Source organism: Sordaria macrospora, chromosome 2 (genome assembly GCF_033870435.1).
Source record: "Sordaria macrospora chromosome 2, complete sequence".
Taxonomy (NCBI): domain Eukaryota; kingdom Fungi; phylum Ascomycota; class Sordariomycetes; order Sordariales; family Sordariaceae; genus Sordaria; species Sordaria macrospora.
The window spans coordinates 4,372,894-4,395,838 of record NC_089372.1 but is presented as its reverse complement, the minus strand read 5'-3'; the positions used below and the strand labels follow the sequence as shown (position 1 = coordinate 4,395,838).

At 51.1% G+C, this 22,945-nt stretch overlaps 3 protein-coding genes across 3 annotated transcripts; 1 reads left to right on the top strand and 2 right to left on the bottom strand.

The window, feature by feature from the left end:
- Positions 1 to 4,757: 4,757 nt before the first annotated feature.
- SMAC4_03107 (uncharacterized protein) lies at positions 4,758 to 6,531 on the bottom strand. Its single transcript, XM_003349471.2, has 2 exons — positions 6,012 to 6,531; positions 4,758 to 5,855 (listed from the first exon to the last, which is right to left on the bottom strand). The coding sequence occupies exons 1-2, from the start codon at positions 6,117 to 6,119 to the stop codon at positions 5,274 to 5,276; spliced, it is 690 nt and encodes a 229-aa protein (XP_003349519.1). The 5' UTR covers positions 6,120 to 6,531; the 3' UTR covers positions 4,758 to 5,273.
- A 5,911-nt stretch (positions 6,532 to 12,442) lies between these two features.
- Positions 12,443 to 13,336, bottom strand: SMAC4_03106 (uncharacterized protein; the record flags this gene model as incomplete). Its single annotated transcript, XM_003349470.1, has 1 exon — positions 12,443 to 13,336. The coding sequence occupies one exon, from the start codon at positions 13,334 to 13,336 to the stop codon at positions 12,443 to 12,445; it is 894 nt and encodes a 297-aa protein (XP_003349518.1).
- A 1,791-nt stretch (positions 13,337 to 15,127) lies between these two features.
- On the top strand, positions 15,128 to 17,644 carry SMAC4_03105 (uncharacterized protein; the record flags this gene model as incomplete). The annotated part of the gene is made up of 3 exons (XM_003349469.2): positions 15,128 to 16,103; positions 16,219 to 17,141; positions 17,289 to 17,644. 3 exons carry the CDS (start codon positions 15,128 to 15,130, stop codon positions 17,406 to 17,408), a joined length of 2,019 nt encoding a protein of 672 aa, XP_003349517.1. The 3' UTR covers positions 17,409 to 17,644.
- Between the last annotated feature and the right edge of the window lie 5,301 nt (positions 17,645 to 22,945).

Genomic DNA, 22,945 nt, shown 5'->3' with positions numbered 1-22,945 from the left:
TACTACTCAAACAGCCGTCGGGTATCCGATAGCCTATCCTTGAAAGCGCAGGGAAAGCCCGAAACATCCTCCAGGATCTCTGTTCGCATTGTCTCCAGCTATGATGACTGCCGTCGAAAATGCCGACGTTGTCTTAAGATATGGCGGGTCTCAAGGGGTGGGAGCCATTGTTCTGTTGAGATATGAGATGCTGTCGTGTTTCGTTTGCTTGCTTCACGACCTTCCACATTGCGGTAGTAACTCGTGCTCTCTCTTCAGGGATGAGTTCAGAGCTAAGATAATGCCCCCCTTGTCGATGAAAATCCTTTTTGTCTCGTGCTGATGACGAGACTTTTGAGGTTATGCACCGCGAATTTCGTGCTCGGTATGGGTCTCGTCTGTCACGACGTTGTGGATATTCTGAGTTTGGTCTTATCAGATCCTGCGAGGTCTGCAGAAACCCCCCCTGCCTGTGTCATCTTTTTGGCGGCTTTACCCGCTCAGTAAGTCGGCTTGGCTTTTGGCTTGGCTTTTTCGGTAGTGTTGGGTATAGCGAGCTGTCTTGTCTTCACCACTGCTGGGCCGGGTCGTTGAAATGGTGCCGGCTAGAGATTGTACCCTAGCGTGATTTTCTTTCCTTTTCCTCTTTCGCAAAACCCTCGTCTTTTTCTTCCACCCTTCACATCCCATCTCATTTCATCTCCATCGGGGCTTGCTCCGGGCACTAATGAGAAGCAGTGAATGAGACGGAGCGGGCCTCATTCCGCACTCATGTTCCTCACGAGCTAGCGGAAAGGAGGTGGGTAGGTTGTGGATGTGTCCCCCTACTCAGCCAGCCCAACCTAACCCTAAATATAACGGGGTGTGTATGAAGTCCTTCGGCGTGCTTTCGGTGATGACGTTGGAACCAAGTTTCATGAGAGACAGAAGGAGGAATGAGAGTGAGCGAAGTAAATTGGACTGCCGACGATATACCGACTGGTCAGCTGTGGCTTGCAAGAAAAGCGCATAAATCGAGATTCGGACCTAGGTTGGAGGATGGCCTAGCCAAAGAGCCAAGAAAAGAACAAGAAGGAAGATAGGCCCTCTAACCCGTCTCAGGCACAGCAGGGAATTTCTGCTGTTGGTCGAACGCTCGAATTACCAACCACAAAGCCATCCGATCGGGTGTGTAGCTCCCTTTTGCCAGAGTTGTCCCTCGTGCTTTTTAGCCGGCGGATTCGACCCAGGGAACCGAAACCGTTGGGACTTGAGAGAGAAAATAGGCTCCCCGGCAGCCCGCTAACCCGCCAGCTCTTTTTTTCTCTTGGGCGATTGAGCAAGCCCTGGCTTCACCGGCGAGTGCAGGCGCACAGACATGTGAGGGTGGTGGCCGGGACTCATCGAGAGTGACGAGAATGGGGACATGGACAGGGCAAGCGAGATAGCTCTCTTCAGAAGTTGCCCAGAGGGCGAAGATTTTTCTTCAAACCGCCAAAGCGGATCGCTTCGGACCGCTTTTTCCTGATACAAAAATGATACAAGCGACTGTTGTATGTGCCCGACGTGGAACGTGGTGATGGTGAGATGATGGCATGGGAAGGGGTTGAAAAGATGGGTCCCTCCATCTCCGGGGCCCTGAACAAACTAGAACGGGGGTGCTTGTTGGGTGAGAGCATCAGCAGTAAAGAGGTGCCTCAACTCATCACGTCCAGCATCCCATCCCATCCCACATCCCACATGTGCGTCCACTGCGTTCGTGTGTGATGAGAAAGGTCAGCAAATTTCGGGGAGCGTTCGCCGCTTCGGTCTTGTTTTCCGAGAAAGGAAGGAATGCGATCCCCGGGCACACGTTAGCTGTCAACCACGTTAGTTTCGTAATCCGCCTCGAAAAGGTTTTGTTTTCTTCTTGTTCGTTCTTTCCACTTTCCTCTTTTGATGCCCTGTCGCCATGCTACCGTACCGAGACAGAGCCATGTCTTTTTGAAAATGCCTGCTGGCAACAGGTACAGGTACAGACAGATAAATCTCGCGATGCTACCCTTTCAAGCGGAACGTTTGGTTCCCACTTCAAAGCTGTTCGGAACGATGGCGCGGCGGGAATATGTAGGTAGAAGTGTTATTAGGACATGGCATATGAATCGGATGTTGACGGATGGTTGCCCTATCACACGTACCTAACAAGGGTGGTCGTTAGCGAAGATATTGTGATATGTATCGTCCTAGTTGCATCAAAAAAAAATACAAAAAAAAAATGCCAAAAGCTCTAAACGGCCCGGTTATGTCACATCTTCTTCGGCTTTGAGGTTCAATCCTCGATATTACAGTTACACCAATGCGAAAGCGACGAGCCGGATGTGTACCCATTGGCCTGTCATCTTCATCTCTGTTGGATTGAACGTCGTTTTGGCCCTTGTGTGGAAATCCAATCGCATCCACGCCCTCCAAAAGAGCCGGGTTGGGTGTGTTATGTCTGTGATGCGTACAGTAGCGCCCCTCTGTAGCATACCGAGCATACCTAGCTTAGCGTGCTGACGACGCTGACAATCTTTCTGCCTTCAACCAGCCAACCAACCAACCAACCAACCAACCAACCCACTATCACCAACAAGCGTTAAAAGAAAATTCCTCATATAACCAATTCACCCCTCCACACACACCCACACACACACCCCCCCAGACAACCTCCACAAATGATCCAAACGGACGGCATCCGGGGGCATTTTATCCATGGACCATGGCATTTGCGCTTTGAGCCATGTCCATCATTGCTCATTATGCTCATCACCAAAAGCGTGCCTCACCATGCTTCGACCATGCTGACCATGGTCCATTATGTATGGGGCTCCATAATGGCCGGGGCGGCGGCGGACGGGAACCGCGGTCACTCCCGCTCTTCGCTCCGGTCTCACCCATCCAACGATCCGTCTCGCCATTCCTGAATCGTTGATCTTGTCTTGTGTAGTCTATCACATGAATCACTTCCCCTTCTTTGGGTTCGTTTTCGCTTTCTTTCGTTCTTCCTTCCCTTGGTCTTTGTCTTGGTCTTGGTCTGGCAGTCCGTTCGCGCCGTGAAAGCGCAATTTCGTACATTCGTATCTTTTGGTAGTCTGGTGCTGCAGTGCGGTGCGGTGCGGTGGTAGACGTATATCGGCAGAGGTTATTGAGTATGTATTGTATGTATAGATGATGAGGGCAAGCCAAAAACACACCTAGTTGCTCATTCACTTTTGGATGGAGGAGAAACAAAAGGTTGCAGTGGGTGTCCTAGAAACTGTCCCGCATCGTCCCGATACCGCCGTCGCCGCCGTCATGCCTGCCTACCTGCCTACCTGCCTGCCTGCTTGCCTGTCTGTAAGTATATTGTCCTGCAGCAGCAACAGCAGCAGCAGCAACAGCAACAAGTTACCATTTCAGGAAGCGGTAGTCATGCAAGCACTTGGCATCACAGATCGGCATTTTGGAAGATCAAGCCGCCTTGGCTATTTGTGTATGTACGGTAAGTATGCATGTACTTTTGCTATTGAATGTACATACATAGGTATCTCGGTCCAAGACATCAACGACGGGAGCGCGAGAGAGAGATAGTCTGCCTAAGGGGTCTGCCTGAAAGTTAGGTCAGTTAGGTAGTCTTAGTGCTTACGAGTTCGCCCTGTTTCGTTGCGCAAAGATCCACACAAAATCTTAAGACTATGAAAACGAGCTTCACTATTCTGCTGTACATAACAATGGGGGTAACAAAGTGTGGATGAGAGTAAGGGGAGAGTTAGTTTAGTCAGAACTCTTTTTTTTTTCTCTTGCTGTGAAGATACCAAGGTAGTCATGATGACGGACCTTTGTGTCGCTTATTTGGCAAGTACATACCCGCCCGTAACCCGCGTAAACCGCGCCGCGCGGGGCTTTACATACTAGAGGTAGGTACATGCATACATACACAAACAGGCAGAGTTCGAGTTTACCAGGTAGTTCAGAGATGAACACGATTGAGATACCAATCGCACAGCGTACTCGTGGAAGGTCTGTGTGTCCGAGATACTCGTCTTATGGCTCGTTGGCTGTCCCACCACCCCGCAACTTTCAGCTGTAGTGGTCTTTGGTGTAGCTCTACTATCGCCATACATGACCAGCACGGGCAGATCCAAGTTGATGATATCACCAACGGTGTGTCAACGACCCAATCATAAACCGAGATCAAGAACAAACACTACATTCGAAAGATCACTTTGGAATCAACTCTTGAGTTCAGACAGCGTCTCTTTGGGCACTTGGGACAAAGCTGACGTTAGCTGATGTTCACAGCATCTGCAATACTGAGCTAAAAGGTATCAAGCTAGGTAATGGAATCGTTCCATGATGTCCAAAATACACGCCTTGCTGTCTCCATCAGGGCAACCCTTTTAGTAGCCTGTTTGCCATCTACACCCGTTGGCGCATCCAGATGACCATACCGAAATTCCCGCTGCGTCCTTGCACATAGTGCTTCCCAACTTGTCCCTCTCTCCTTTGGTGCCCTTGCCGCCGTCTTCTCGCCGAGAACGGCGCGGCCCAGGGCCAGCCAGAATTTGGATGATATCACTTCCCCCCTCCCAAAAGCCCAAGACCGGTATATCTAGTCGCCAACTTTCCGTTTAGGATGGGGATATGCAGTTCCTTCTGTGTTGTTGCCCCCCAAACTCCAAAGAAACCACCCCTCCACGAGAATCGGTGGCCTTGTAAAAACCCGAACAAAAGAAATAGAAAAGTAAAAGCTTGTGTGAAAACAAAGGAGGGAAAGGGTAAACCCAAAAAAACACACTTTCTCCAACTACCAGGTCGAGAAATTAAATGAGAAAGAAACAGAAATGAATATGATATTTACGCCCTTTCCCCCATTTCCCACCTCCCGCCAAATCGGATGCCCTCTTTTAAATCGTGCGCCATTCACCATTTGGAGAATTCGGTAACGTCGTTGGTGTCATGTGTGATGAGAAAGTGTGAAATGTATGAGCGTATGCGAATGTGTGTGGCTGGTTGTGGTATATGCGCAAGAAATCGCCATTTTTTTCTCTCCCAGTAATTGGTAGTCGTTTCGGATACGAGCCGGAATGATTGCAAGTATGCGATGTGCCGGCCGTACGTGTTGGGACAAATCCGGGGTCCCGGGTCGGGGATATTCGCGCATCGACCGAACGCATTTTGCGCCAAGAACTGGGGGAGGGAAAACGGGGTCTGGCTCTGTGTGGGCCGCGGCCGGCCCCCCGGGGCCCCGGAAAGAGAAGCAAGGCAGGACGTGCGACAGCATCTGCCAAAAGACCCAACACCCATTGCGAAACCGCTCATAGAATCAAACACTTTCCACGGGGACGCTTGGGCTTTTCTGTCCCGCTATACTTTTCGCTCTTGCTGTTCCCTGATGGTGGCAGCATGCGCGGTGCTGCTTGTCCTTGCTGTCGCTGTTTTCGCAGCTGCTTGACGACGTCGTAGAAAGCCTTTTCAACATTTGTGCGTGTCTTTGCCGACGCCTCGGTGAACTCGCAGCCAAGCTCTCGTGCCAAAGCGTGTCCTTCTTGTGTAGAGACTTCGCGCTCCGTGACGCGGTCGCTCTTGTTGCCCACTAGCATGATCGGCACAGGCGCGGACGGGTTGGTAGCGGCGAGAGGTGATGATCCTGGGTACGCTGACGGTGACGATGTCGACTCCTTGACTCTTTGAATCTGGTGGTGAAACTTCTTGATACGCGAGAAGGATGAGCGCGATGAGATGCTGTATACTAGCACGAAGCCCTCGCCATCTCGGATCCACTGGTCTCGTAGTGCCGTGTACTCTTCTTGTCCTGCTGTGTCCAGAACCTCTAGCATGCATGCTTGGCCGTCAATGACGACCTGTTTCCTGTAGGAGTCCTCGATAGTGGGATCATACTGAATCATCAATGTTAGCAGTGAGCTGGGAATTCAGGTGGCCGGCTTGTTGGCCAGCCAGCCAGTTAGGGAGGGACGTGGGCAATGCAGGGATATGCGATGGCGTAGGCAGATGATCAGCGGACAAGAGATGGTTATGAGTAAAAGCAGACTCACAGTTTCAACGAAGTGCTCCAAGCAGAGCTGGATGGTCAAGGCAGTCTTCCCCACGCCTCCGTCACCGAGCACCACCAACTTGTATAACACCTGTTTGGCCCCCACCATGATGGAGTCTTGCTGTCGTTCTTTCGCGGATGTCCAAGTGTCGAGGAAGCTGGAGCAGCACCAAGGAAAGCTTGGATGAGGGGCGGAAGACGTATATGGATGAAGGGAGAAAAGCGATGAGAGCTGGGGCTTCGCCTCGAGCCGAAATGTGGTGGGATGTGGGAAGGCGTAGTTGTATTGGCTGTAGTTGTAGCAACGAGGAGCAGAGGCAGTGTAGTTGCGTGTTTGCAGAGAAGCTCTAACAGGCGCAGCCACGGAGGAGTGGCAATTGGAACGGGCGTTCAGCGACTGGAGAGGGCGGCGGGGATTTGAACCGTGGTCGTCACGTCGTCGTCGTGATGGTCGTCCTGGATGGTTGAGGTGTTGAGGTTATGGATTTGGGGGGGAAAGAATGATGTGAGGGAGAAGAATGATAAGAAGAAGAGCAGCCGGGGGGGGGGGGGGGATTGAATGGCTGCTAAGTGGTTGGCAGTGCTATGTAGGTTAGGTAGTGTAGTGTGGTTGGGGAGTACGGGTGTCCACCAGGCGGATCCAATGGGAACGCTCGACTAGCGGGTAAGCGTTGGATGCGCCCGTGGAGAATGTGTTTATTGTGGAGACCGCTCAGCAGGTGGGCGGCTCTGGCCTTCTAGGTTCCCAAGGTACCTCTACGAGTCTGTCAGCATGGACGTCCAGTACCTGGCCCCGGCAGGTACCTACCTCAGGTACCTCCCCTCCCCTCCCTCTGCATTGTGGTCCCAGCGGCCCCTACGGATCCCCCTCTAATAAGCTTTGGGATTTTCCAGCAAATGGATCCTCGACCGACGGGGGTAAGGTAATAATAAAAAGAGGTAATGTTAAGAGTTTCGCTTATTCGATGGTTGTCGAAACAAACTCGGAGGCAGAGCCGGTGGAAAGAGGATCAGATCGGGATGGGAGATGTCGAGTTGTCCAGGGCAGAGTCGCCGAGAATTCGGCTCTTGGGGCTATTACAATGGCAGTGTTGTACTTGGTATGATGGGTAAGTTAAATTAAGTGGGCAGGTATAAATCCATAGGCGTCCGTGCGAAAAGATACCTGACAGGGGGGTTTTTACTTTTGCTCCAAACCACAGTACGTAGTACTTGCCTGGGCTCTATGGAATGCCTGCCCGAATAATGGGCGAGAAAGACACCGCGAAGCCGAGGCGTCCTTGGCCAAAACGTGACTTTTAGCATGCCTACAAGGATAACTCCATTTGACAGATACGGGCACGCTTAACGGATCATGATCCTTTTCAAACAGTCCCGTCTTCTTGCTTTTGATCTCTTGGTGTTCAAGTTGAGCATGACCTCGTCCCCGACGTCAACTTTGACTACCGTACCGTCTACCGTCATTTCATGACGCCGGTGGAATGATCCTGAGAATTCGTGCCAGGCAAACACTTTTTGACCTATCTTTATCTCCCCAGACCGGCATCTGTCCCCGTGATTGGCCTGGGCAAAAGGAAAGTTGTAGTCCTCTTCCCAAGAAAACTTGGACATGATCTTGACCCTCGGAGCTTCCTCAATGACACTCACTCCTGTTGCCGTGCTTGAAAGTCACTTTTATAGTGTACAAACACCACACACACAACTTTTGGATATGTACACTACACACCTCACATGCATGGCTCGCTGCAACCGTGACCCAAGCGACCTGTCCACTGGCAGCCCGTGAACTTTTACTGTGTAGGGTGTCCTCGGTCCCACACCTCCTGTTTAATCATTTTACAATCCGTCCGTCTCGAGCTCTTTTGGCTTGACAGCTCTCTTGATTAGGGGTTAATTACTCCCATTTTGGTCAAGACTCCCGTCATCTGTCCTTAACACCAGGATAATGGACTAACAGTAGACAAAAAAGCGTGCTCATGTAGGACAGCTGCATTGGTAACGCAGGTAAGGTTGATAGAGCGAGTCGGCTATCCATTGAGAATGCGGCAAAGGCTGGCTCGTTGGCTCTCAGAGCTGTCCACTCTGCGAGAACGGCGCTTGCGGGACATGGAGCACCGTTCCCATGGCGCCTTGGCCCGCTCCATTCGCTCCTCCGGCCATTCGCACTCGCCAACCTCAACTCATCCCACATTGAGCAAGCGCAGCCAATCTGGGTTCGCAGTGGTGACAGTACACGCAGTGTAAGCAGCTTCCCGTCTATTGCCTGGGCCTGGGCGAATCTGGGGCCATACAGCTGCTCAACCTTTGGACAACCTTTCTGTGGCCCGAACCACGGGATCTGGTCCGTTGGCGGCGACACAGGCATATCTCTTTGGACATCTTTTCTTTTCAACGCCCAGTCGACATGGTACGGAGCAGGGACACGGACACACGGAGACACAGGCACAACCTTGGGACGCACGCACGGCTCTTCCCCTCCTTGACCTCCTCTTTTTGCTCTGCAGCTACTCTGCTCGTCTTTGCCTCCGTCCTTCCTCGGATTCAACTGCCATCCATCGTGATCGCTGTTGACCTCAAAGTCTTTGACATAACAGGAAGTTCAAGACGGGGCCTGCTGCGTCTTGACATCCCAAGCCGGTCTCCTCCCGAAGGCCAGGCCTTGACTCTGATCATACGACGGATTCCCTCGTTGATTACGCACGCACTGCGGCAAAATCCGTCACGTTGGATCCGTAAATGACCCCGTTCCCCGTTGCTGTTGGTTTTTGGCTTGGCGCCTTGGTTTGCGACGCTGTATGTACACTGCGTGCCAACCACGACGCGGAACCACAATACGACCACGATACCAGTACGGCTGACGAGACCGATATCCGGGCCCGAGTGGCAAAGAATTGCGGTAGGGCGGGACGGGGTCATCATGTGTCACTTTGGCTTTCTTGGTCCGGGGAAGCGCCTCATCCCACCACCAAGATCAGTTGATACCCGCTCAATTGCACTGGCACTTTTGTCTGAAAGGCAAATAGCGGGCAACGGCGGGGGGATGCAAGACAACTGCCAGTGGGCGAGGCTGAAAGGCGTGACGCTCGGTACCCAAATACTCAAACCGCCCCCGGAGCGGGTGCCGGTCAGGACCCCAAAATAACAGACTGCTGTGAAAAGACGGGAGCCAACGGTATTGAAGCTTCAGAGAAGGAGGGGGTTGACCACGACACGGAATCCGTCTCGCATCATTCCCAAGCTTTCTTTTTGGACCCCGGCCCGGGCTAGCAATCGCTGCAATCGGCTTTCCAGGTCTGTTTTCTTTGCTGTTCATTCAGTAATTCTTGGGATTATTCGGGACCGCTGTCGTTTTCGTATACCGACCGACCTTTGACACGAATCCCGGTCTTCGATTCTGCTTGCTTCAACGCCTTTTATTTGGACCCCATTGCCCTGCCCCTCCCTCCACCTCCATCAACGAAAAAAAGGAGGGGCAACTGGAGGGAAGTTGAAGCGAGAGGACCCCGAAAACGCGTGAGAGGTGGACTTTGTTGCATGGTGGCCGCAGCCGCCCCGGCCAAGTGTCCAAATCATCGGATATACCCCCAGACCGGCTACATGCATGAGGTTACGGGTCAGCACCTTCCTCGTCCTCGACGACCTACCGGGAGGCGGGAAGGGAACAGGAAGGGAAGGTGTGGTGTTGCTTATCGCCTATCGGTATCGGTTAGGTATCTCGGCTTGTACCTTGACCACTTCCACTTCTCCCTCCCCTCCCTACTTGGGTACACTCGTCCCTTCCCTCGATGGATGGAATGCCTCCAGCGGGCACATTTTTCAGGCCGGCGAGAAGTTCCTTCCCAATTGCGCTAATGGTCTGCAGCAGTGACTGACGAAGCAAATGGAATTTACGCCACATGCTGAGGTGCAGGACTGGAAAGTCCAACAACCGGAGGTCCTTCCGTTGTTACTGGCATCGTGATGGAGATGCTCATGGCAACAAGCCCCGCAAGGTACCCGATCGAGCTTTAGCGATTCAGGAACCTCCACTGCCTTTTTTGTTGTTTTGCATGATGGACCCCGCCATTTTGAAAAAAACATATCCAGCCTCAGCGACTCCTCATTACATACTGTTTCCCCTCGCCGAACCGTTGCAAAAGCGCAATTGATGTGCATTTGATCTTCATCAATCGGAGCACACTACCGTACTGTACCATAATCACTGACTGGAGCGATTGTTGACAGCTTGGCATTGTCATATCAAGATCCAGTACCTGGCAGGCCACGCAATAAGGTGGACATGATATCCATCAGACAAACCCATTTTCACAATTCTGGGTGCTCTTCCCGGACGGAGATAGGACGAACCTATGGAGCCTCCCAGATGGGCATGGGCTGGTGGCCATTCTTGGGATTTCTCTAGGCGAGCAAGTCAATCTCATGGCCGCCATGCCGCGTGGACGACAAGCCCGAAGAAAGACAGGAAGACACCCGATTTCATCCCCTCTCACGCCTCCCCTAGTTTCGCTACCCGTGCCACGCCCCCACTCCACGATAACCAACCTCCGGCCCATACGGCTACACCTCTTTTGCTGGCTGTTCCCACTTTAGGACGTGTTTGGTCCCTCTGAAATCGGGCTCTGAAATGGTTCTCTGAAATTGTGGCCCGTGAGCGGTACTTCTAGTTTGAAGTCACTCTTGAAAGTACCTTTATCAAACTCCAGAGCGTGCACGGGCGTACAATATTGGCTCTGAAATCGAAGTCCCGCTTTTTTGAATGCACACATTGTGGTTGGTTTAAATAAATCTTGGCGTCCTGAAATGGTTCAGTCAAAAGGGCTGCTGAAAAAAAGCTCCCAAATTTTGGTGTAGAACGAGCTCAGAAAAAAGTGGCCAATGCGCTTTGGGATCCAACGCCAAGGAGCACCAAGTCCAAAGCCCACGGTAGGGTAGTCCTAACCGCTTTGTACTCTCTAATTTCAGAGAACCATTTCAGAGCCCGATTTCAGAGGGACCAAACGCCCTTATTAGCGGTCTTTAAGCCTTCATCACTGGCACAAAGCAAAACAACCACGCCGGTCGGGTCGCCGATACCCAGGTTCTTTCAACCAAGTTCCTCATTGTCTACACCGGGTGCCCCGGCTGACGATTCGGACCCATCAGGCAATTCAGGTCCCGTTTGGTGATATAGGACGCCGACAGCCAGCGCTGTGAACGAGACTTACAAACTAGTCACTTCGTTTCTTTCCTCGTCAGTGGCCCCCGAATACCTGAATGCCAAGACGCCGCGACGCCTCCTACGTGTTAATAGGCATAGATGGGACAGTTGGTATAACGAACATGACGAAGACCAAGCCCAAAAGGACAGTTCGTTCGCCTCTTTGACCGATGAATATCGAATTCAAGGGGCGCCCCATTTCAAACAAATCCCGTGGTTGTCGAGACAACCGCCACAGTTTTTGATCAAGTGATCAAATCGCTCACAGGCAAAACACACAAGTAAAAAAAAAAAGACTCACATTGTCCCACAGTATCTCCTGTCGAGCCCACTCATTTCCTCAAACTTCGATTCAAATACTGGGTCCAATGACAATTGCCGCCCTTGGAGGGTACTCGAACTGTTGGGACGAGTCTGTGGACGAGAGGAAGGAAGATTGGAAAATCGGTCACCCATTTGCGGTCAGGTTATGGTCAGGGATGCCGAACCTCAGCAACGCGTGGAAGTTCCCCTCTTGACATGGCCGGCTTCATAAGCGTAGTTCCGCGATTGGACATTGGCTGGGTAGCTGGCCCCCTTTGAGGTTATGATTCCCTATCTGATCCCCTGGTTTGGGACCTGGCGGTCTGGCATTAGGCTCCGGCCAGGGGGGCCGGCAGGGGGGAGGGCTCCGGGGACCGGTCCGAGAAAATCAATATTACTGCTGCTCCATGCTCATCACTGCCGCGCCGAGTACGCCGAATTAGGGTCCGTATCGGCGGGTTCGCTAGCAGGCTCGTGGCATCCATCGCAATTTCAATTTCTTTTCTCGAAGGAACAAGGACATGGTCAAAGCCCCTCGCGAAACAACCATCTTCAGCATAGCCGATTTCTGAATCAACGAGTCAACCGAACTTTTCGTCCCTTCTTCCCTCCTCCGCCCTGGCTCCGAGTTCTGTCCGCCTCACTTCCTCTCACGGTCTCCCACCGGGTTCCGTTCCCTTGGGTAATTAAACGGCAGGGGGGAAAGGGATATCACACGCATCCTAAACAGTCTACCCGAGATGTCATGAAAACTCTGACCCGAGCGGCCGCCCCTGAATTTACCAACCATCGCCGAGAGGGTAGCATCCCGATTTGGGGCCCGAGTCCCGAGGGACGGAAAGCGGAAGCGCCCTTTCCTTCTCGAAGACTGAGAGCGCAGATTGCCGACGACATGGTCTGGGCCAGGACGTCAGGCTCAGAGGCTCGCTCACTCAGCCTAGGACTCCGGCCGCATCGCTAACATCGTCGACGTTGATGCCCAACCTTCTTGCCGCCTCCACCATGCCTCCTTCACCTTCCTCAACCCAGAGATCCACCCACTCTCTGGCCTTCTTGATCTTGTCCTCATGGGCGTCAAATAGCAGTTCGCCGGGCCGCGCAACATAGATGGCCCGCAACCCCTCCTTCTTAGCAGCCTCCAAATCTCCCAAATGCGCCGCCACCATCGCCACCTCTCCAGGCTGCAGACCCAGGTCCCGCAGCGCACCCTGGTACACCTTTGGGTTCGGCTTGTACGCCTGGTACATATCGCACGAGAGCAAGCGCTGGAACCCCAGCGGGGAGCTGCCGTCGACGCCCTTCTGGCTGTTCAGATCTTTGAGGATCGCCTGGTTGCCATTGGACAAGGCGGCCATGTGGTACCGGGAGCCGAGCAGTTGCAGACCCCGGATGGTTTCTGGCCAGGGTGGGAGATCGTGCCACGTAAGGCTGAGCTTCTCGACCTCGGAAGGGGTGAAGAGGCCGTCCAGCTGCCACTTGGCTAGGAGATCGACGAGGCTGTCGTGGTGGAAGGTGTCGATATCCCTCCAGGGGGTCTCGTCGGGAACGAAGGAGCGGGTGGAGGCTCCTAAGGCCTTGCGCCATTCCTGGGCGAAACGGGCCCAGTCCTCTTGGGTGAGCGAGCGGGCGCGGGAGAGGACTTGTTCGGATGGTGGCGTGTCCGATGACGTGGAGTTGGAGGCGGAGGCGGAAGACAGCTTGGACTCGGTAGCCGAAGCCAAGGCGGAGGCTATCTTCTCCCGCCAGGCTACGCAGGTGCCAAAGACATCAAAGGTAAGTGCTTTGATCTCTGTTGCCCAGGGAGGGGCTTGATGAGTAGCGGGCATGGTTTGGGTATAGGGGTACGATGCAGGGAGAAAAGGGCAAGTCGAGGTAGGTAAGTGGCGTGTAGCGGTAAGTTGGAGTACGATGATCACAATGGCAAGGTGCAAGATCCGAGTCTCGGGTTATAGGTAAGGGAGGAGAGATAGCAGACAAAAAAAATAGTTTCTGCTGTTTGTTTGTTTGTTTGTTTGTTTGGTAGTCCAAGAGGGGGGCTCCGGAGAAAGATATCAAGGGTCCGAGGCAGGTGTTATACACTACCAGACTACGACATCGCTTACACTATGTTTCCCCGCATCTGCACATTTAGAGAGAGAGAATGGTGCGATTGTAACCTCTCCAAATACTCATTTTCCAACTCCTTCCGAGTGTCCCCATCTCCAATTACGTCATCAGATGTCGTTGGCTGTGAATTCTCGAAGAGTTTCCGTGAAATGTTCGAGTCAGCTTATCGCACATAACAGGCCTGAAGATCTATATCCAATTGCAAAATCCATTTCATGGATGTTATCGACTTTGCAGCGGGAGTTAAAGTGTTTGTTGGCGCAAGATGGTTGTTTGTTAGCAGAAGTGATGGAGCAGAATAGGGTAAGGTAGCGTTCAATTCGGGCCCGAATAACGTCACCCGGCCGGTCCCCGCATTCAATGGGGCCGAAGCGGTTTGGGCGGCTGCAATGGGATAATCCCAGCATGACGGCGAAAGACGGCAGGCACGGTTCGGATGGATGCCATTGAGATGGCAGATGGCGTACCTACCAGATGAGTTCGTCCATGACCACGTTCCCTCCCCTCGAGTTAGGTTTGGACGAGAGAAACGTCAATGACAATGAGTTCAAAGGAACACCGGCGGTTTCGGGACCGGCGTCCCCGGAGTTTTTGCTCCTACGGGCTTATCATTTTTTGACAGCGGGCTGAAATGCCCTCGCGCCACATCTTGATCTTCACCTACACCACTCTTTTGACAATCCGCCTTCAGACAACCACGAAGAATCCCCGAGGAATACTTGCTTGCTGGAGCGAGCAATACCCAGATGGCAAAGACGGCGAAGTTCTGGACGAAAATATATCGCCAAATTTCAGCGACGTTGCCTTTACCAGTAATGCATCTGTCAACATCTGCACCACTTGCACGCGCGGCTTTCTTTATCAGCTTTTGACTTGAACCTTCGCCTTCTAGAACACCTTCCATGTCAGCATTTACATCCGATTTACAACTCCACCGAAGAAACCGGTCGCCATGTGAATGATGGAATACTGGTTCGACTGGGCTGAGTCGGCCCCACCAAACAGTGGGAATCAGTGGACCGATCGTCGAGTTTCAGCCAACTTCTGATGTAAACGACTTTTGCGGATGTGAGTGGTTGGACAAGGCTGAATCTTCAATATCTCTTGGCGTTAACGTCAGTGACATATCCTTTCGAGGATGTACACTACTGACAGAATTCTCTTAATACCAACCTATGAAGCAGGATTCCAGGCAAGACGTGGAGAAGAAGGTCGAAGGCGAGACCGGTTCGGACGAGTAGGTACGGTTCCTGGGATTTCGGAATATCTCTGATCTTCAAACGTACTTGTATTTTGTATAGTAGTGTCCCGGCAGAAAGGATAGGCAGACAAGAAGAATGGTGATCTTGACTTTTTTCAAACCATACACTCTCACCTGAAGAGAAAGCTTGACCTTGCGCCAAGATCCTATAAGCTACGATCACCATCACGAACGAGAGGGATCACATCCGGACTTACACTCCCACCGGAACAGGGGAAACAACCAGAACAACAACAGTTAGGTCAGCTTCATGGGTAACACAACACACCCTCCCAAGAGGAAGGACTCCAACAACAACACCGGCTCCAAGCATCCCAACGCCGCGCACTCCGGAGGCGCCTTCTCCTTCTTCAACCCAACCGCTCGCTACCACATCATCGCGCCCTCTGTGGGCAGCCAGGATCAGAATCCAACGAGAGGAGAGAAGGAGAAAAAGAAGAAGAGAACCGCCTCCGACGAACTATCCCTAACCGGCAACGAAGCCGCCAACGTTCTCGGCCAGCAAGCCGCCGACGACGCCAAACAGGCCGTCGCCGAGCTCCCTGTGGACGCCGACGTTCCGACACTTTCCGCCGAGCAGATCGGCCGAGCCCTCGAGACCACCGATTCCCAGCTCAGCGGCCAAAGCTCCCTCCGGAATGCCGCCAACGCAGCGACCGTCACGCCCGAGCGGCTTGCAGGCGCCCTCAACACCTCGCCTTCCCAGGTCGGCCGGGTCGTCCAGTTGGGCATGGGAAACAGTAACGACAATGGTAGCAAGACGTCCATCAACACCACGCAGCAGAAGCAGCGCGAACAAGAGCAGAAGGACAGCGGGGTGTACTATGTCTGGCGGAGCAGGGATAACAGGAAAGGAAGACACGCGGCGATTGTTACGAAGCCGGGGATATTGCAGCAGGGCAAAAATGACAATGACAATAAGAGGAGGAATGGGGGGAATAATAAAGGGAGCAGCGATAAAGAAGACGGGAATGAAAAGGAGGGAAAGGATAAGGATGGTGGGAATTACGGGACCGGTAAGAAAGGCAGCTGGAGACACAAGAGAAGGCTGCAGGACGAGGAGATGGGGGAGGGCATCGATGAGGAGGATACGAGAGAGGAGGAGAGGGGCGAAGGGCCTAGGGCGACAAATACCTTGAGGATGACGTGGCATGGTGTGTTGAAGATGTTTACGAGCTTTCCGTGGTGGGATATCAGTTATGTTGTGGCTTTGTCATATTTCATTGGTAAGTTTTGTCCTGTTTTGTTGGTGGTGACCACTTGCCCCTTTTCTACACCAAAATGGGGGTGAGCAAGTCACAAGCAACAAGATTGCGTAGCTGGCTAACATTCCCCCAACAGCCGCCATAGCAAGAATGATCAACGGCTTCTTCGTCTACCTCCCGCTCGCCGCACCCAAATCCGAATTCAAAGGCGAAGAGGCCGGCTCCGCCGCCACCCGTCTCATCACCACCACCCTCGTCGTCATCTCGTCGATACTAATGCTGCTCGAAGCCGTCAACGAGAACCGCGCCGACTGTTTCGGCTGGGCCCTCGAAGAGAGTCTCTCCGGCAACGCCGACGGTCCCCGTCTGCGCTCCCACGAACACGAAGGAACACGCTGCACGCACCACCACCAAGTCCGCTACGTGCTCCTCCGGGGATCTAACGCGCGAGACCAGCGCAAAGCCGTCGTGGTACCCGTCTCTGTCTCCGTGCCCGATGACCAGAACTTGCACAACGAGAAGAAGGATGACCCCGATGCTCACAGCGACGGCGACGACGACGGCCATGGCTCGGAATCGGATGACTCGGACGGAAAAGGACACGACAACAACGGTCACCACAACAGCCAACACCCCTCGCGCGCGTGGAAGTGGTGGCCATCCCCCGACGAGCTCAAGTCGCACTACCTGCACGAAATTGGTTTCCTCTCCTGCTTGATTCAACTAATCGGCGCCGTCATCTTCTGGACCGAGGGTTTTACGGGCCTGCCCTTTGCCCAAAATAACCTCTCCACCGGCGCACTGAATGGGAGCTACTGGCTACCGCAAGTGGTGGGAGGTGTCTTCTTCATTGTCTCGGCGATCTTGACCATGGTGGAAGTGCAAGATAAGTGGTACGTTCCCGCGCCGAATCTGCTGGGGTGGCATATCGGTCTTTGGAGTTTGGTCGGGTCGATCGGGTTGACGGTTACGGGTGCGCTGGGGTTCGCTGAGAATGCTGGGCCGCAGTATGAATATGCGATTGGAATGGCCACTTTTGTGTCTAGTTGGGCTTTTTTGGTGAGTTTTATTACCTTTCTTTCTCTTCCTGATTGATGGTGGTGGTTCTTCTAGTACCCCCCTTCTTGGGGAGGATAAGGACACTCACATTTCATTACGTGGTTATTTATGTTGTGAACCTAAGCCTAACATATCCTGATTCTTTAGATCGCTTCGGTGATTCTACTTTTCGAAGCTTTGAACAAGTATCCCCTTACCGTCAGTACTGCACCTCCTGGCCGCGAACCTCATATCCGCCCAGATGCAGAGCAGCAGACTGGGTCTTGAGGAGATGAAGTGGAGTAGACCACTTGCATGTGTAATGATGTTATGATATTTATGGGAGAACCCGTTAGACAAAGGATTAGAGATTTAGATAAAAGCTAGCAAGTACATATTTTCAAACTCGTCATATTTTACTATCATGGTCTCACTGCAACTCCCGGTATTCATACACATGACACTCGTTCTTTTATTGCAATAATAACAATGGCATATTCGCAGATGCAGCCTACTCTCCTCATGGTAGACCCCCCCCCCCCCCCCCCCCATTAAGCTCCCAGAGATAAATACGACCCTTCAGTTCGTAGCTGACCAGAATGCGATCAACTGTTTATTTGCCGAAGGTTGAATCTCCGTCTGGTGTACATCAGTATCGGATAAAGATAACTACACCTGGTTTCCATCCCCTTAATAACTCAAGCCAACCTCCACCCACTTTACATGTGCTCAGTCAAGAAGCATACATTGCACCTGAATACAACAAACGACGAATCGGAAGTTTCAGTGTACTATAACCGTCTGAAAAACTCACCATCCGCCAAACACACTCGACCATAATTCCCCCAAAACAAAAAAAGGATTTGATTCATTCTCCTTAGCCGCAAGAAACCAGAGTCTATAAACTGACAACTGGGAGAAAAAAAAAGGCAATGACTCTCCGCGCGCTATCACATATCCTCAAACCGCCACTTTTGATCTACGTAGTTGGAGCAGAAAGGTCCAATTGTTTGGGAGACAACGTGATCCTTCCGAGTTTCAAATATTGAAAAAAAAATCTGGGGAAACATGTCCCTGCTTTTCTACGTGGTTTTGTATTCCACAATCGTCTTCTCGACTGCTTCAGAGTTAGGTAGTGAATTAGTTTTGAGGAGACACATTATTTGATATTTTATCTTTTGTGAAGTCTCGGATCCCGTGGGAAGTTTCAGTTTTTGAATAGACCGGAAGGGAATAAACCGCCCAAGCTTTGACACGGTAGGTACTTGTTGATATCAGATTGTGGGAAGGATGATCTTTCAACTAGGAAAATGAGGATCTGAAGACATGGAACGGACCTTGGTACGTATTTGTCGAGCACTATACCTGAAACAAAGCAGAAGGAAACAATTTTGATATATGATGTCAATATTATCAAGACGAAAACACATCAGTCAGATAAGCAAACCGTTGCAGTAAAAGTCGTTGTCCATGTGTTTTCGTGGAAAACTTGGCCCCTTTTGATTTACCACATTGTTCACTAGCTGGTAATGTTCAGTGAGAATTTAGAAGGAGCGTCAAAGTCAACCTGTGATATGACATCCATCGCATCCTTTGCGTCTCCATTCAAATGTCTCTGTCAGTTCTGACTTCTCGTCTCAGGTTTGCCAACGGTTCTGTGTAGTCCTAATGTTGGTAGGTATGCATACATCTCTCTCTACCCACCAAGGTACCTATTCGCTCAAATTTCCCCAAACCGTTGACCTCTCAAAAGGGGCTCCACGAGTCGCGTACCTCTACGGCCAGACATGCCCGCTGGAGCGTTGTAGGGTAGCAATCCCCCGGGAAATTTATATTGCCCTTCTGCACGATCCCCTTGGGATGTTTTACTCGGCTCTGCAGGTACAGCCCACAGGCGACAGGAGGTCCCATCATAGAAGCTTCAACCTGCATTAGCAGTGCCGTACTAACGCATGCACCGATGCGCTGCAGTTACAACAGTGATGCACGCTGACGCCGCCGCCGTGGCAGTTTTTATTGTGGTTTGTTGATGGGGAATTTTTTTTGGGATGATCACTGGAGTCATTGATGATCGATCATCCATAATGTGATGTTGTTGGGGGGTTCTGTTCACACAGAGAGATATGACATCTTTGAAATCTTTCTCATCTGTCAGAACATAGGGTTCAACATGAGACGAGCGGTTTCGAGACTTTTCGGGAACCGACAGAAAGACCGTCTTGTGTCAACTTGTCAAGAGCACCAGCGAGGCGTGACGGGGCCCAAGGGTCCTGGGGAATTTCGAGAACGATTGGCCAATGCACTTCCCTCACCCTTCAGAAAATCAAATTGCTGACGTGCCGTTTCCTTTCAGAAGGAGCACGGAGTTCATCCCATCAGCCCAGCCCAGCCCAGCCCAGCCCAGCCCAGTCCAGGTTCGCCAGGCCAGGCCAACCCCGAGCTCAGACAGGACGCATCGCACCGTGGAAAATGCAAAGGGTCTCGTTTGTTTTCGTAGGCGAACCGGGACGTATCCTATTACTTACACCGAGGAGGATGAGGAACCTTGGGAATGATCAGAAAGCTCAAAAGGCAAGGTATGCGGCGTTCTCCTTGGGACACATTTGTTAATCTCCCGCGGAAGCCGCAACGGCACAGCCAAGTCTGTAGGGAAGTGGAAGGAAGCGAATGGGACACTCGCTAAAGGTTGAGGTTGTTGGCTGTGTTGCACATGCAACCAACACACACAGAAGAAATAATGTTTCCTTCGTTTTTCTCAAACCGTGGCGACCGTGATTTGTCGGTCCTTTCTCATTTTGGCCCGTGATAGTTCACGCTTGTTGCTTTTTTGGCGGATGTTGGACGCACTTGGCCACTGCAGTGACGCGGGGTTAGCTGCCCCTACACTATAGGCGCTGATGTGCTATCAAAAACAGTCCACAGGCTGGAGCCTCACGTGCCTCTCAGTGATATCTGTAACAACTACCAGGAGGTGGACTTGTCAGATCGACGACTGAGTCTGGGATAATGCTGTCGAGCGCTTGAACCCTTTGTGGGGGATAGTGAAGGAATATGCCCGTCGCAATAGCACATTGAGGGAGCAGTATGCGGAGAAATAGGGGGTCAGCGGGCGATCCTCTCAGGTTGAAACATGGGACCTTGGTTCAGGAATGTTGGTGATAAGGTTGAAAGTTGACGATCATAACGTATGTGCTTGTCTGTCGAATCTATCTGTGAGGACGGGATCATATCGCAGACACGGGATGTTTCTGCGGGTGGGTGTAGGAATGTAACCCCAGACGGTTCTTGTGTAACGGCCACCGGCATCTTCAACGTCTGTCAAACGATAGACCTTCGGCGGAATGTCTCAACTGCTCGGGGGTCGTCTTTCGGATGACAGGTTATTGTTTGGCGGATGTTCGCGCGGGCTGAGACTCGGACGCGGGGGCGTGGCGTGCCGGTACTGCCCTTTTCTAGTGCCATTGGCCATTGCACAAATCTGCCCTCCGCATACCCCCCAAGGTCAGCACAAAGTTGTTGTCGTCGTCGGCGCCGTCATCGAGGGGTTTGGACGAACGGGTGGCATCCGTGATGCCGTGATGAGGAAGCTAGGGGCTCAAAGTGATGGTTCCCCACTGCTAGTGATCCAAGAACTTGTGATCGGCGGTCGCCCCATCACAGAAAAGAAATTTGGCTGGCGCAACGGAAGCATCCTATTGGTCAGTCGACTTTCATCACATCCAGCCGTCGCCAGCCCGGCACCAGAAGGGTTTAGTGCTCTCAGCGAGCCTTCGTGAGCATCAGTAGAGCAGAGCCATCATTTCCCATTCCCGGACAGCGAGCTTCTCTGTTTCATGAAGCTTCGCTGATGAGAAGCAGAAAGCCTTGGATGGCTTGGCGAGGCCTCTGTTCCGGTGATGGTAGGCCAGGCCCATGGGCCAATAAACTCGTCACGAGCACTTGTGTCCTTTCCAGTGGTGCAGGGTGCGAGGTCGCATCTCCGATGTGATGGAGACGAGGTCGTGGTGACGACGGGCAAGATGATGCGTCAATATCATTCCTTGAAGCGAGGACGGCACGGATTCCAGAAACACCGTGACCGAGGTTATCCTGAAGGACACCTTGGATTATTCAACTCTCCATTCTATCTTGGCGCACCGCGTGATATTCCATGATGGCTTGTGATATAGGTAGCAAGTTGTTGTCCCCATGGGTTTGCGTCGAACACGCCATGTCTATCATCAGCACAGACGGGTTCGTCATGATGTTGCGGAGCCGCTTCAGAGGGTTTTTTTAGCTATCGGTTCATGGCAAGGGTTTCGCTGCTCCGAGCTGGGCCTCCCGGCGTCCATTTCCCTGGCGTTTCCATAGCTTCCACTGGCCAGACGCGGCCGAAGCCAGGAACCAACTAGGGATCAATCAGTAATAACTGCAACTGGTAATTTCCGAAATTTCCTGAAATTTCGTGCAAAAATGGCGTTTCTTTCATTAATTTTAGGGTACGTGATTGAAATATAGGATTTTTGGGTACATAAACTAGCCTCCAAACTCCTATATCTGTATAAAATTAATTTATTCATAGATTCATAAGAGCACTCAATCTTACTATACTTCTGGCATTTCTGAGAAAAGTATATATACTATATTTTCTAACTATTTCTTTATATATGTATATTCTTATTAGGTGCCCTTCTTCTTCTTATTGTTTTGATTCTCTTATTACATATATTCGTACAACTTCTTCTCAATTTGAAGTAGCAGGTCATCTCTTTTTACCATAATTAAGCAAGCAAAGGATTTGTTGAGACTTCTAAGCTTCTTATTATTTATATAAATAAACGTAATTATATCTATCTTATTGGCGGTGGGGTGGTTGCGCTTAGCATTTTCCAGAAATTTTATAGCAAAAAAGGCTCGCTCATAAAGCATATTATTAGCGGGAGTATTAAATACTCTTATAGCAAGGAGGGTAATAATAGAGCTAGTATCAAATAGTATAGTTTACTACACTTTGAAATTAAACTAGTAATAGTTTTAAATATTCTAGTTAAGAGCGTAAATACTTTTACGGATGCGGAAAGAAAAGAAGTTGCTAAGCAACTATTCTTCTATAATACGAGGCAAAATCTATATGTATTTGTTTGCTGCAATACCTTAACTAGCCTATAATAATAGCACCAATATAAAGATGCTATAGTAAACTATGCACTTGTAGCGGAGCAGAGCGGAAGCGGTAGAAAGTACGACAGCAGTGCTGAAGGAAACAGCGTAGTAGCAAAGACAATAAAAGGATGTTGTAAAAGAGGTCTTAAAGAGAACTCTGCTCTCAAGACAGAAGAGCACAGTAGACTATGCACTGTGAGAAACAACAATTATAATGAACTCTGCACTATAGGAGTAGGCTGTATTGTATTGCTTGAATTGTACTTGCTTGCTTAAGAGGTGACTAACTAAAGGAGAGAAAAGGTCTTTATATACACGAACGTTAAGTGTCTAAAAACTTCCTAAGTGTAGAAGCTTCTGTAAGTTGATAGAAGTGCTTGTAGGAGCACTATACCATGAAAGGAATGAACTGAATCTATGAGCTTCTGGTACATTCTATGATAACAAATCAGTCTAAAAGGAATGCTGAACAAGTTAGAGAATCTCAGAATACAGTAGCAAAACTTTTGTATTCTAGTACGTGCTGTGGAGGCTGAGTGGACTGATTCCGTAAAAGGAATAATTCAATCAGCCTTCCATACTATAAGGTAGTACAAGGCAGTTACAAGGCACAGTACTAGCCACATGCTAACAATATTGCTTAAAGTAATTATGACCGAATGCACTCGGGTGCCTCTTCTGGG

Coding starts and splice junctions, on each gene's coding strand:
- SMAC4_03107 (XM_003349471.2), bottom strand. CDS start 6,119: ATGGTGGGGGCCAAACAGGTGTTATACAAGTTGGTGGTGCTCGGTGAC. Junction 5,856..6,011: donor TGGAGCACTTCGTTGAAACT/GTGAGTCTGCTT, acceptor TTGATGATTCAG/TATGATCCCACTATCGAGGA.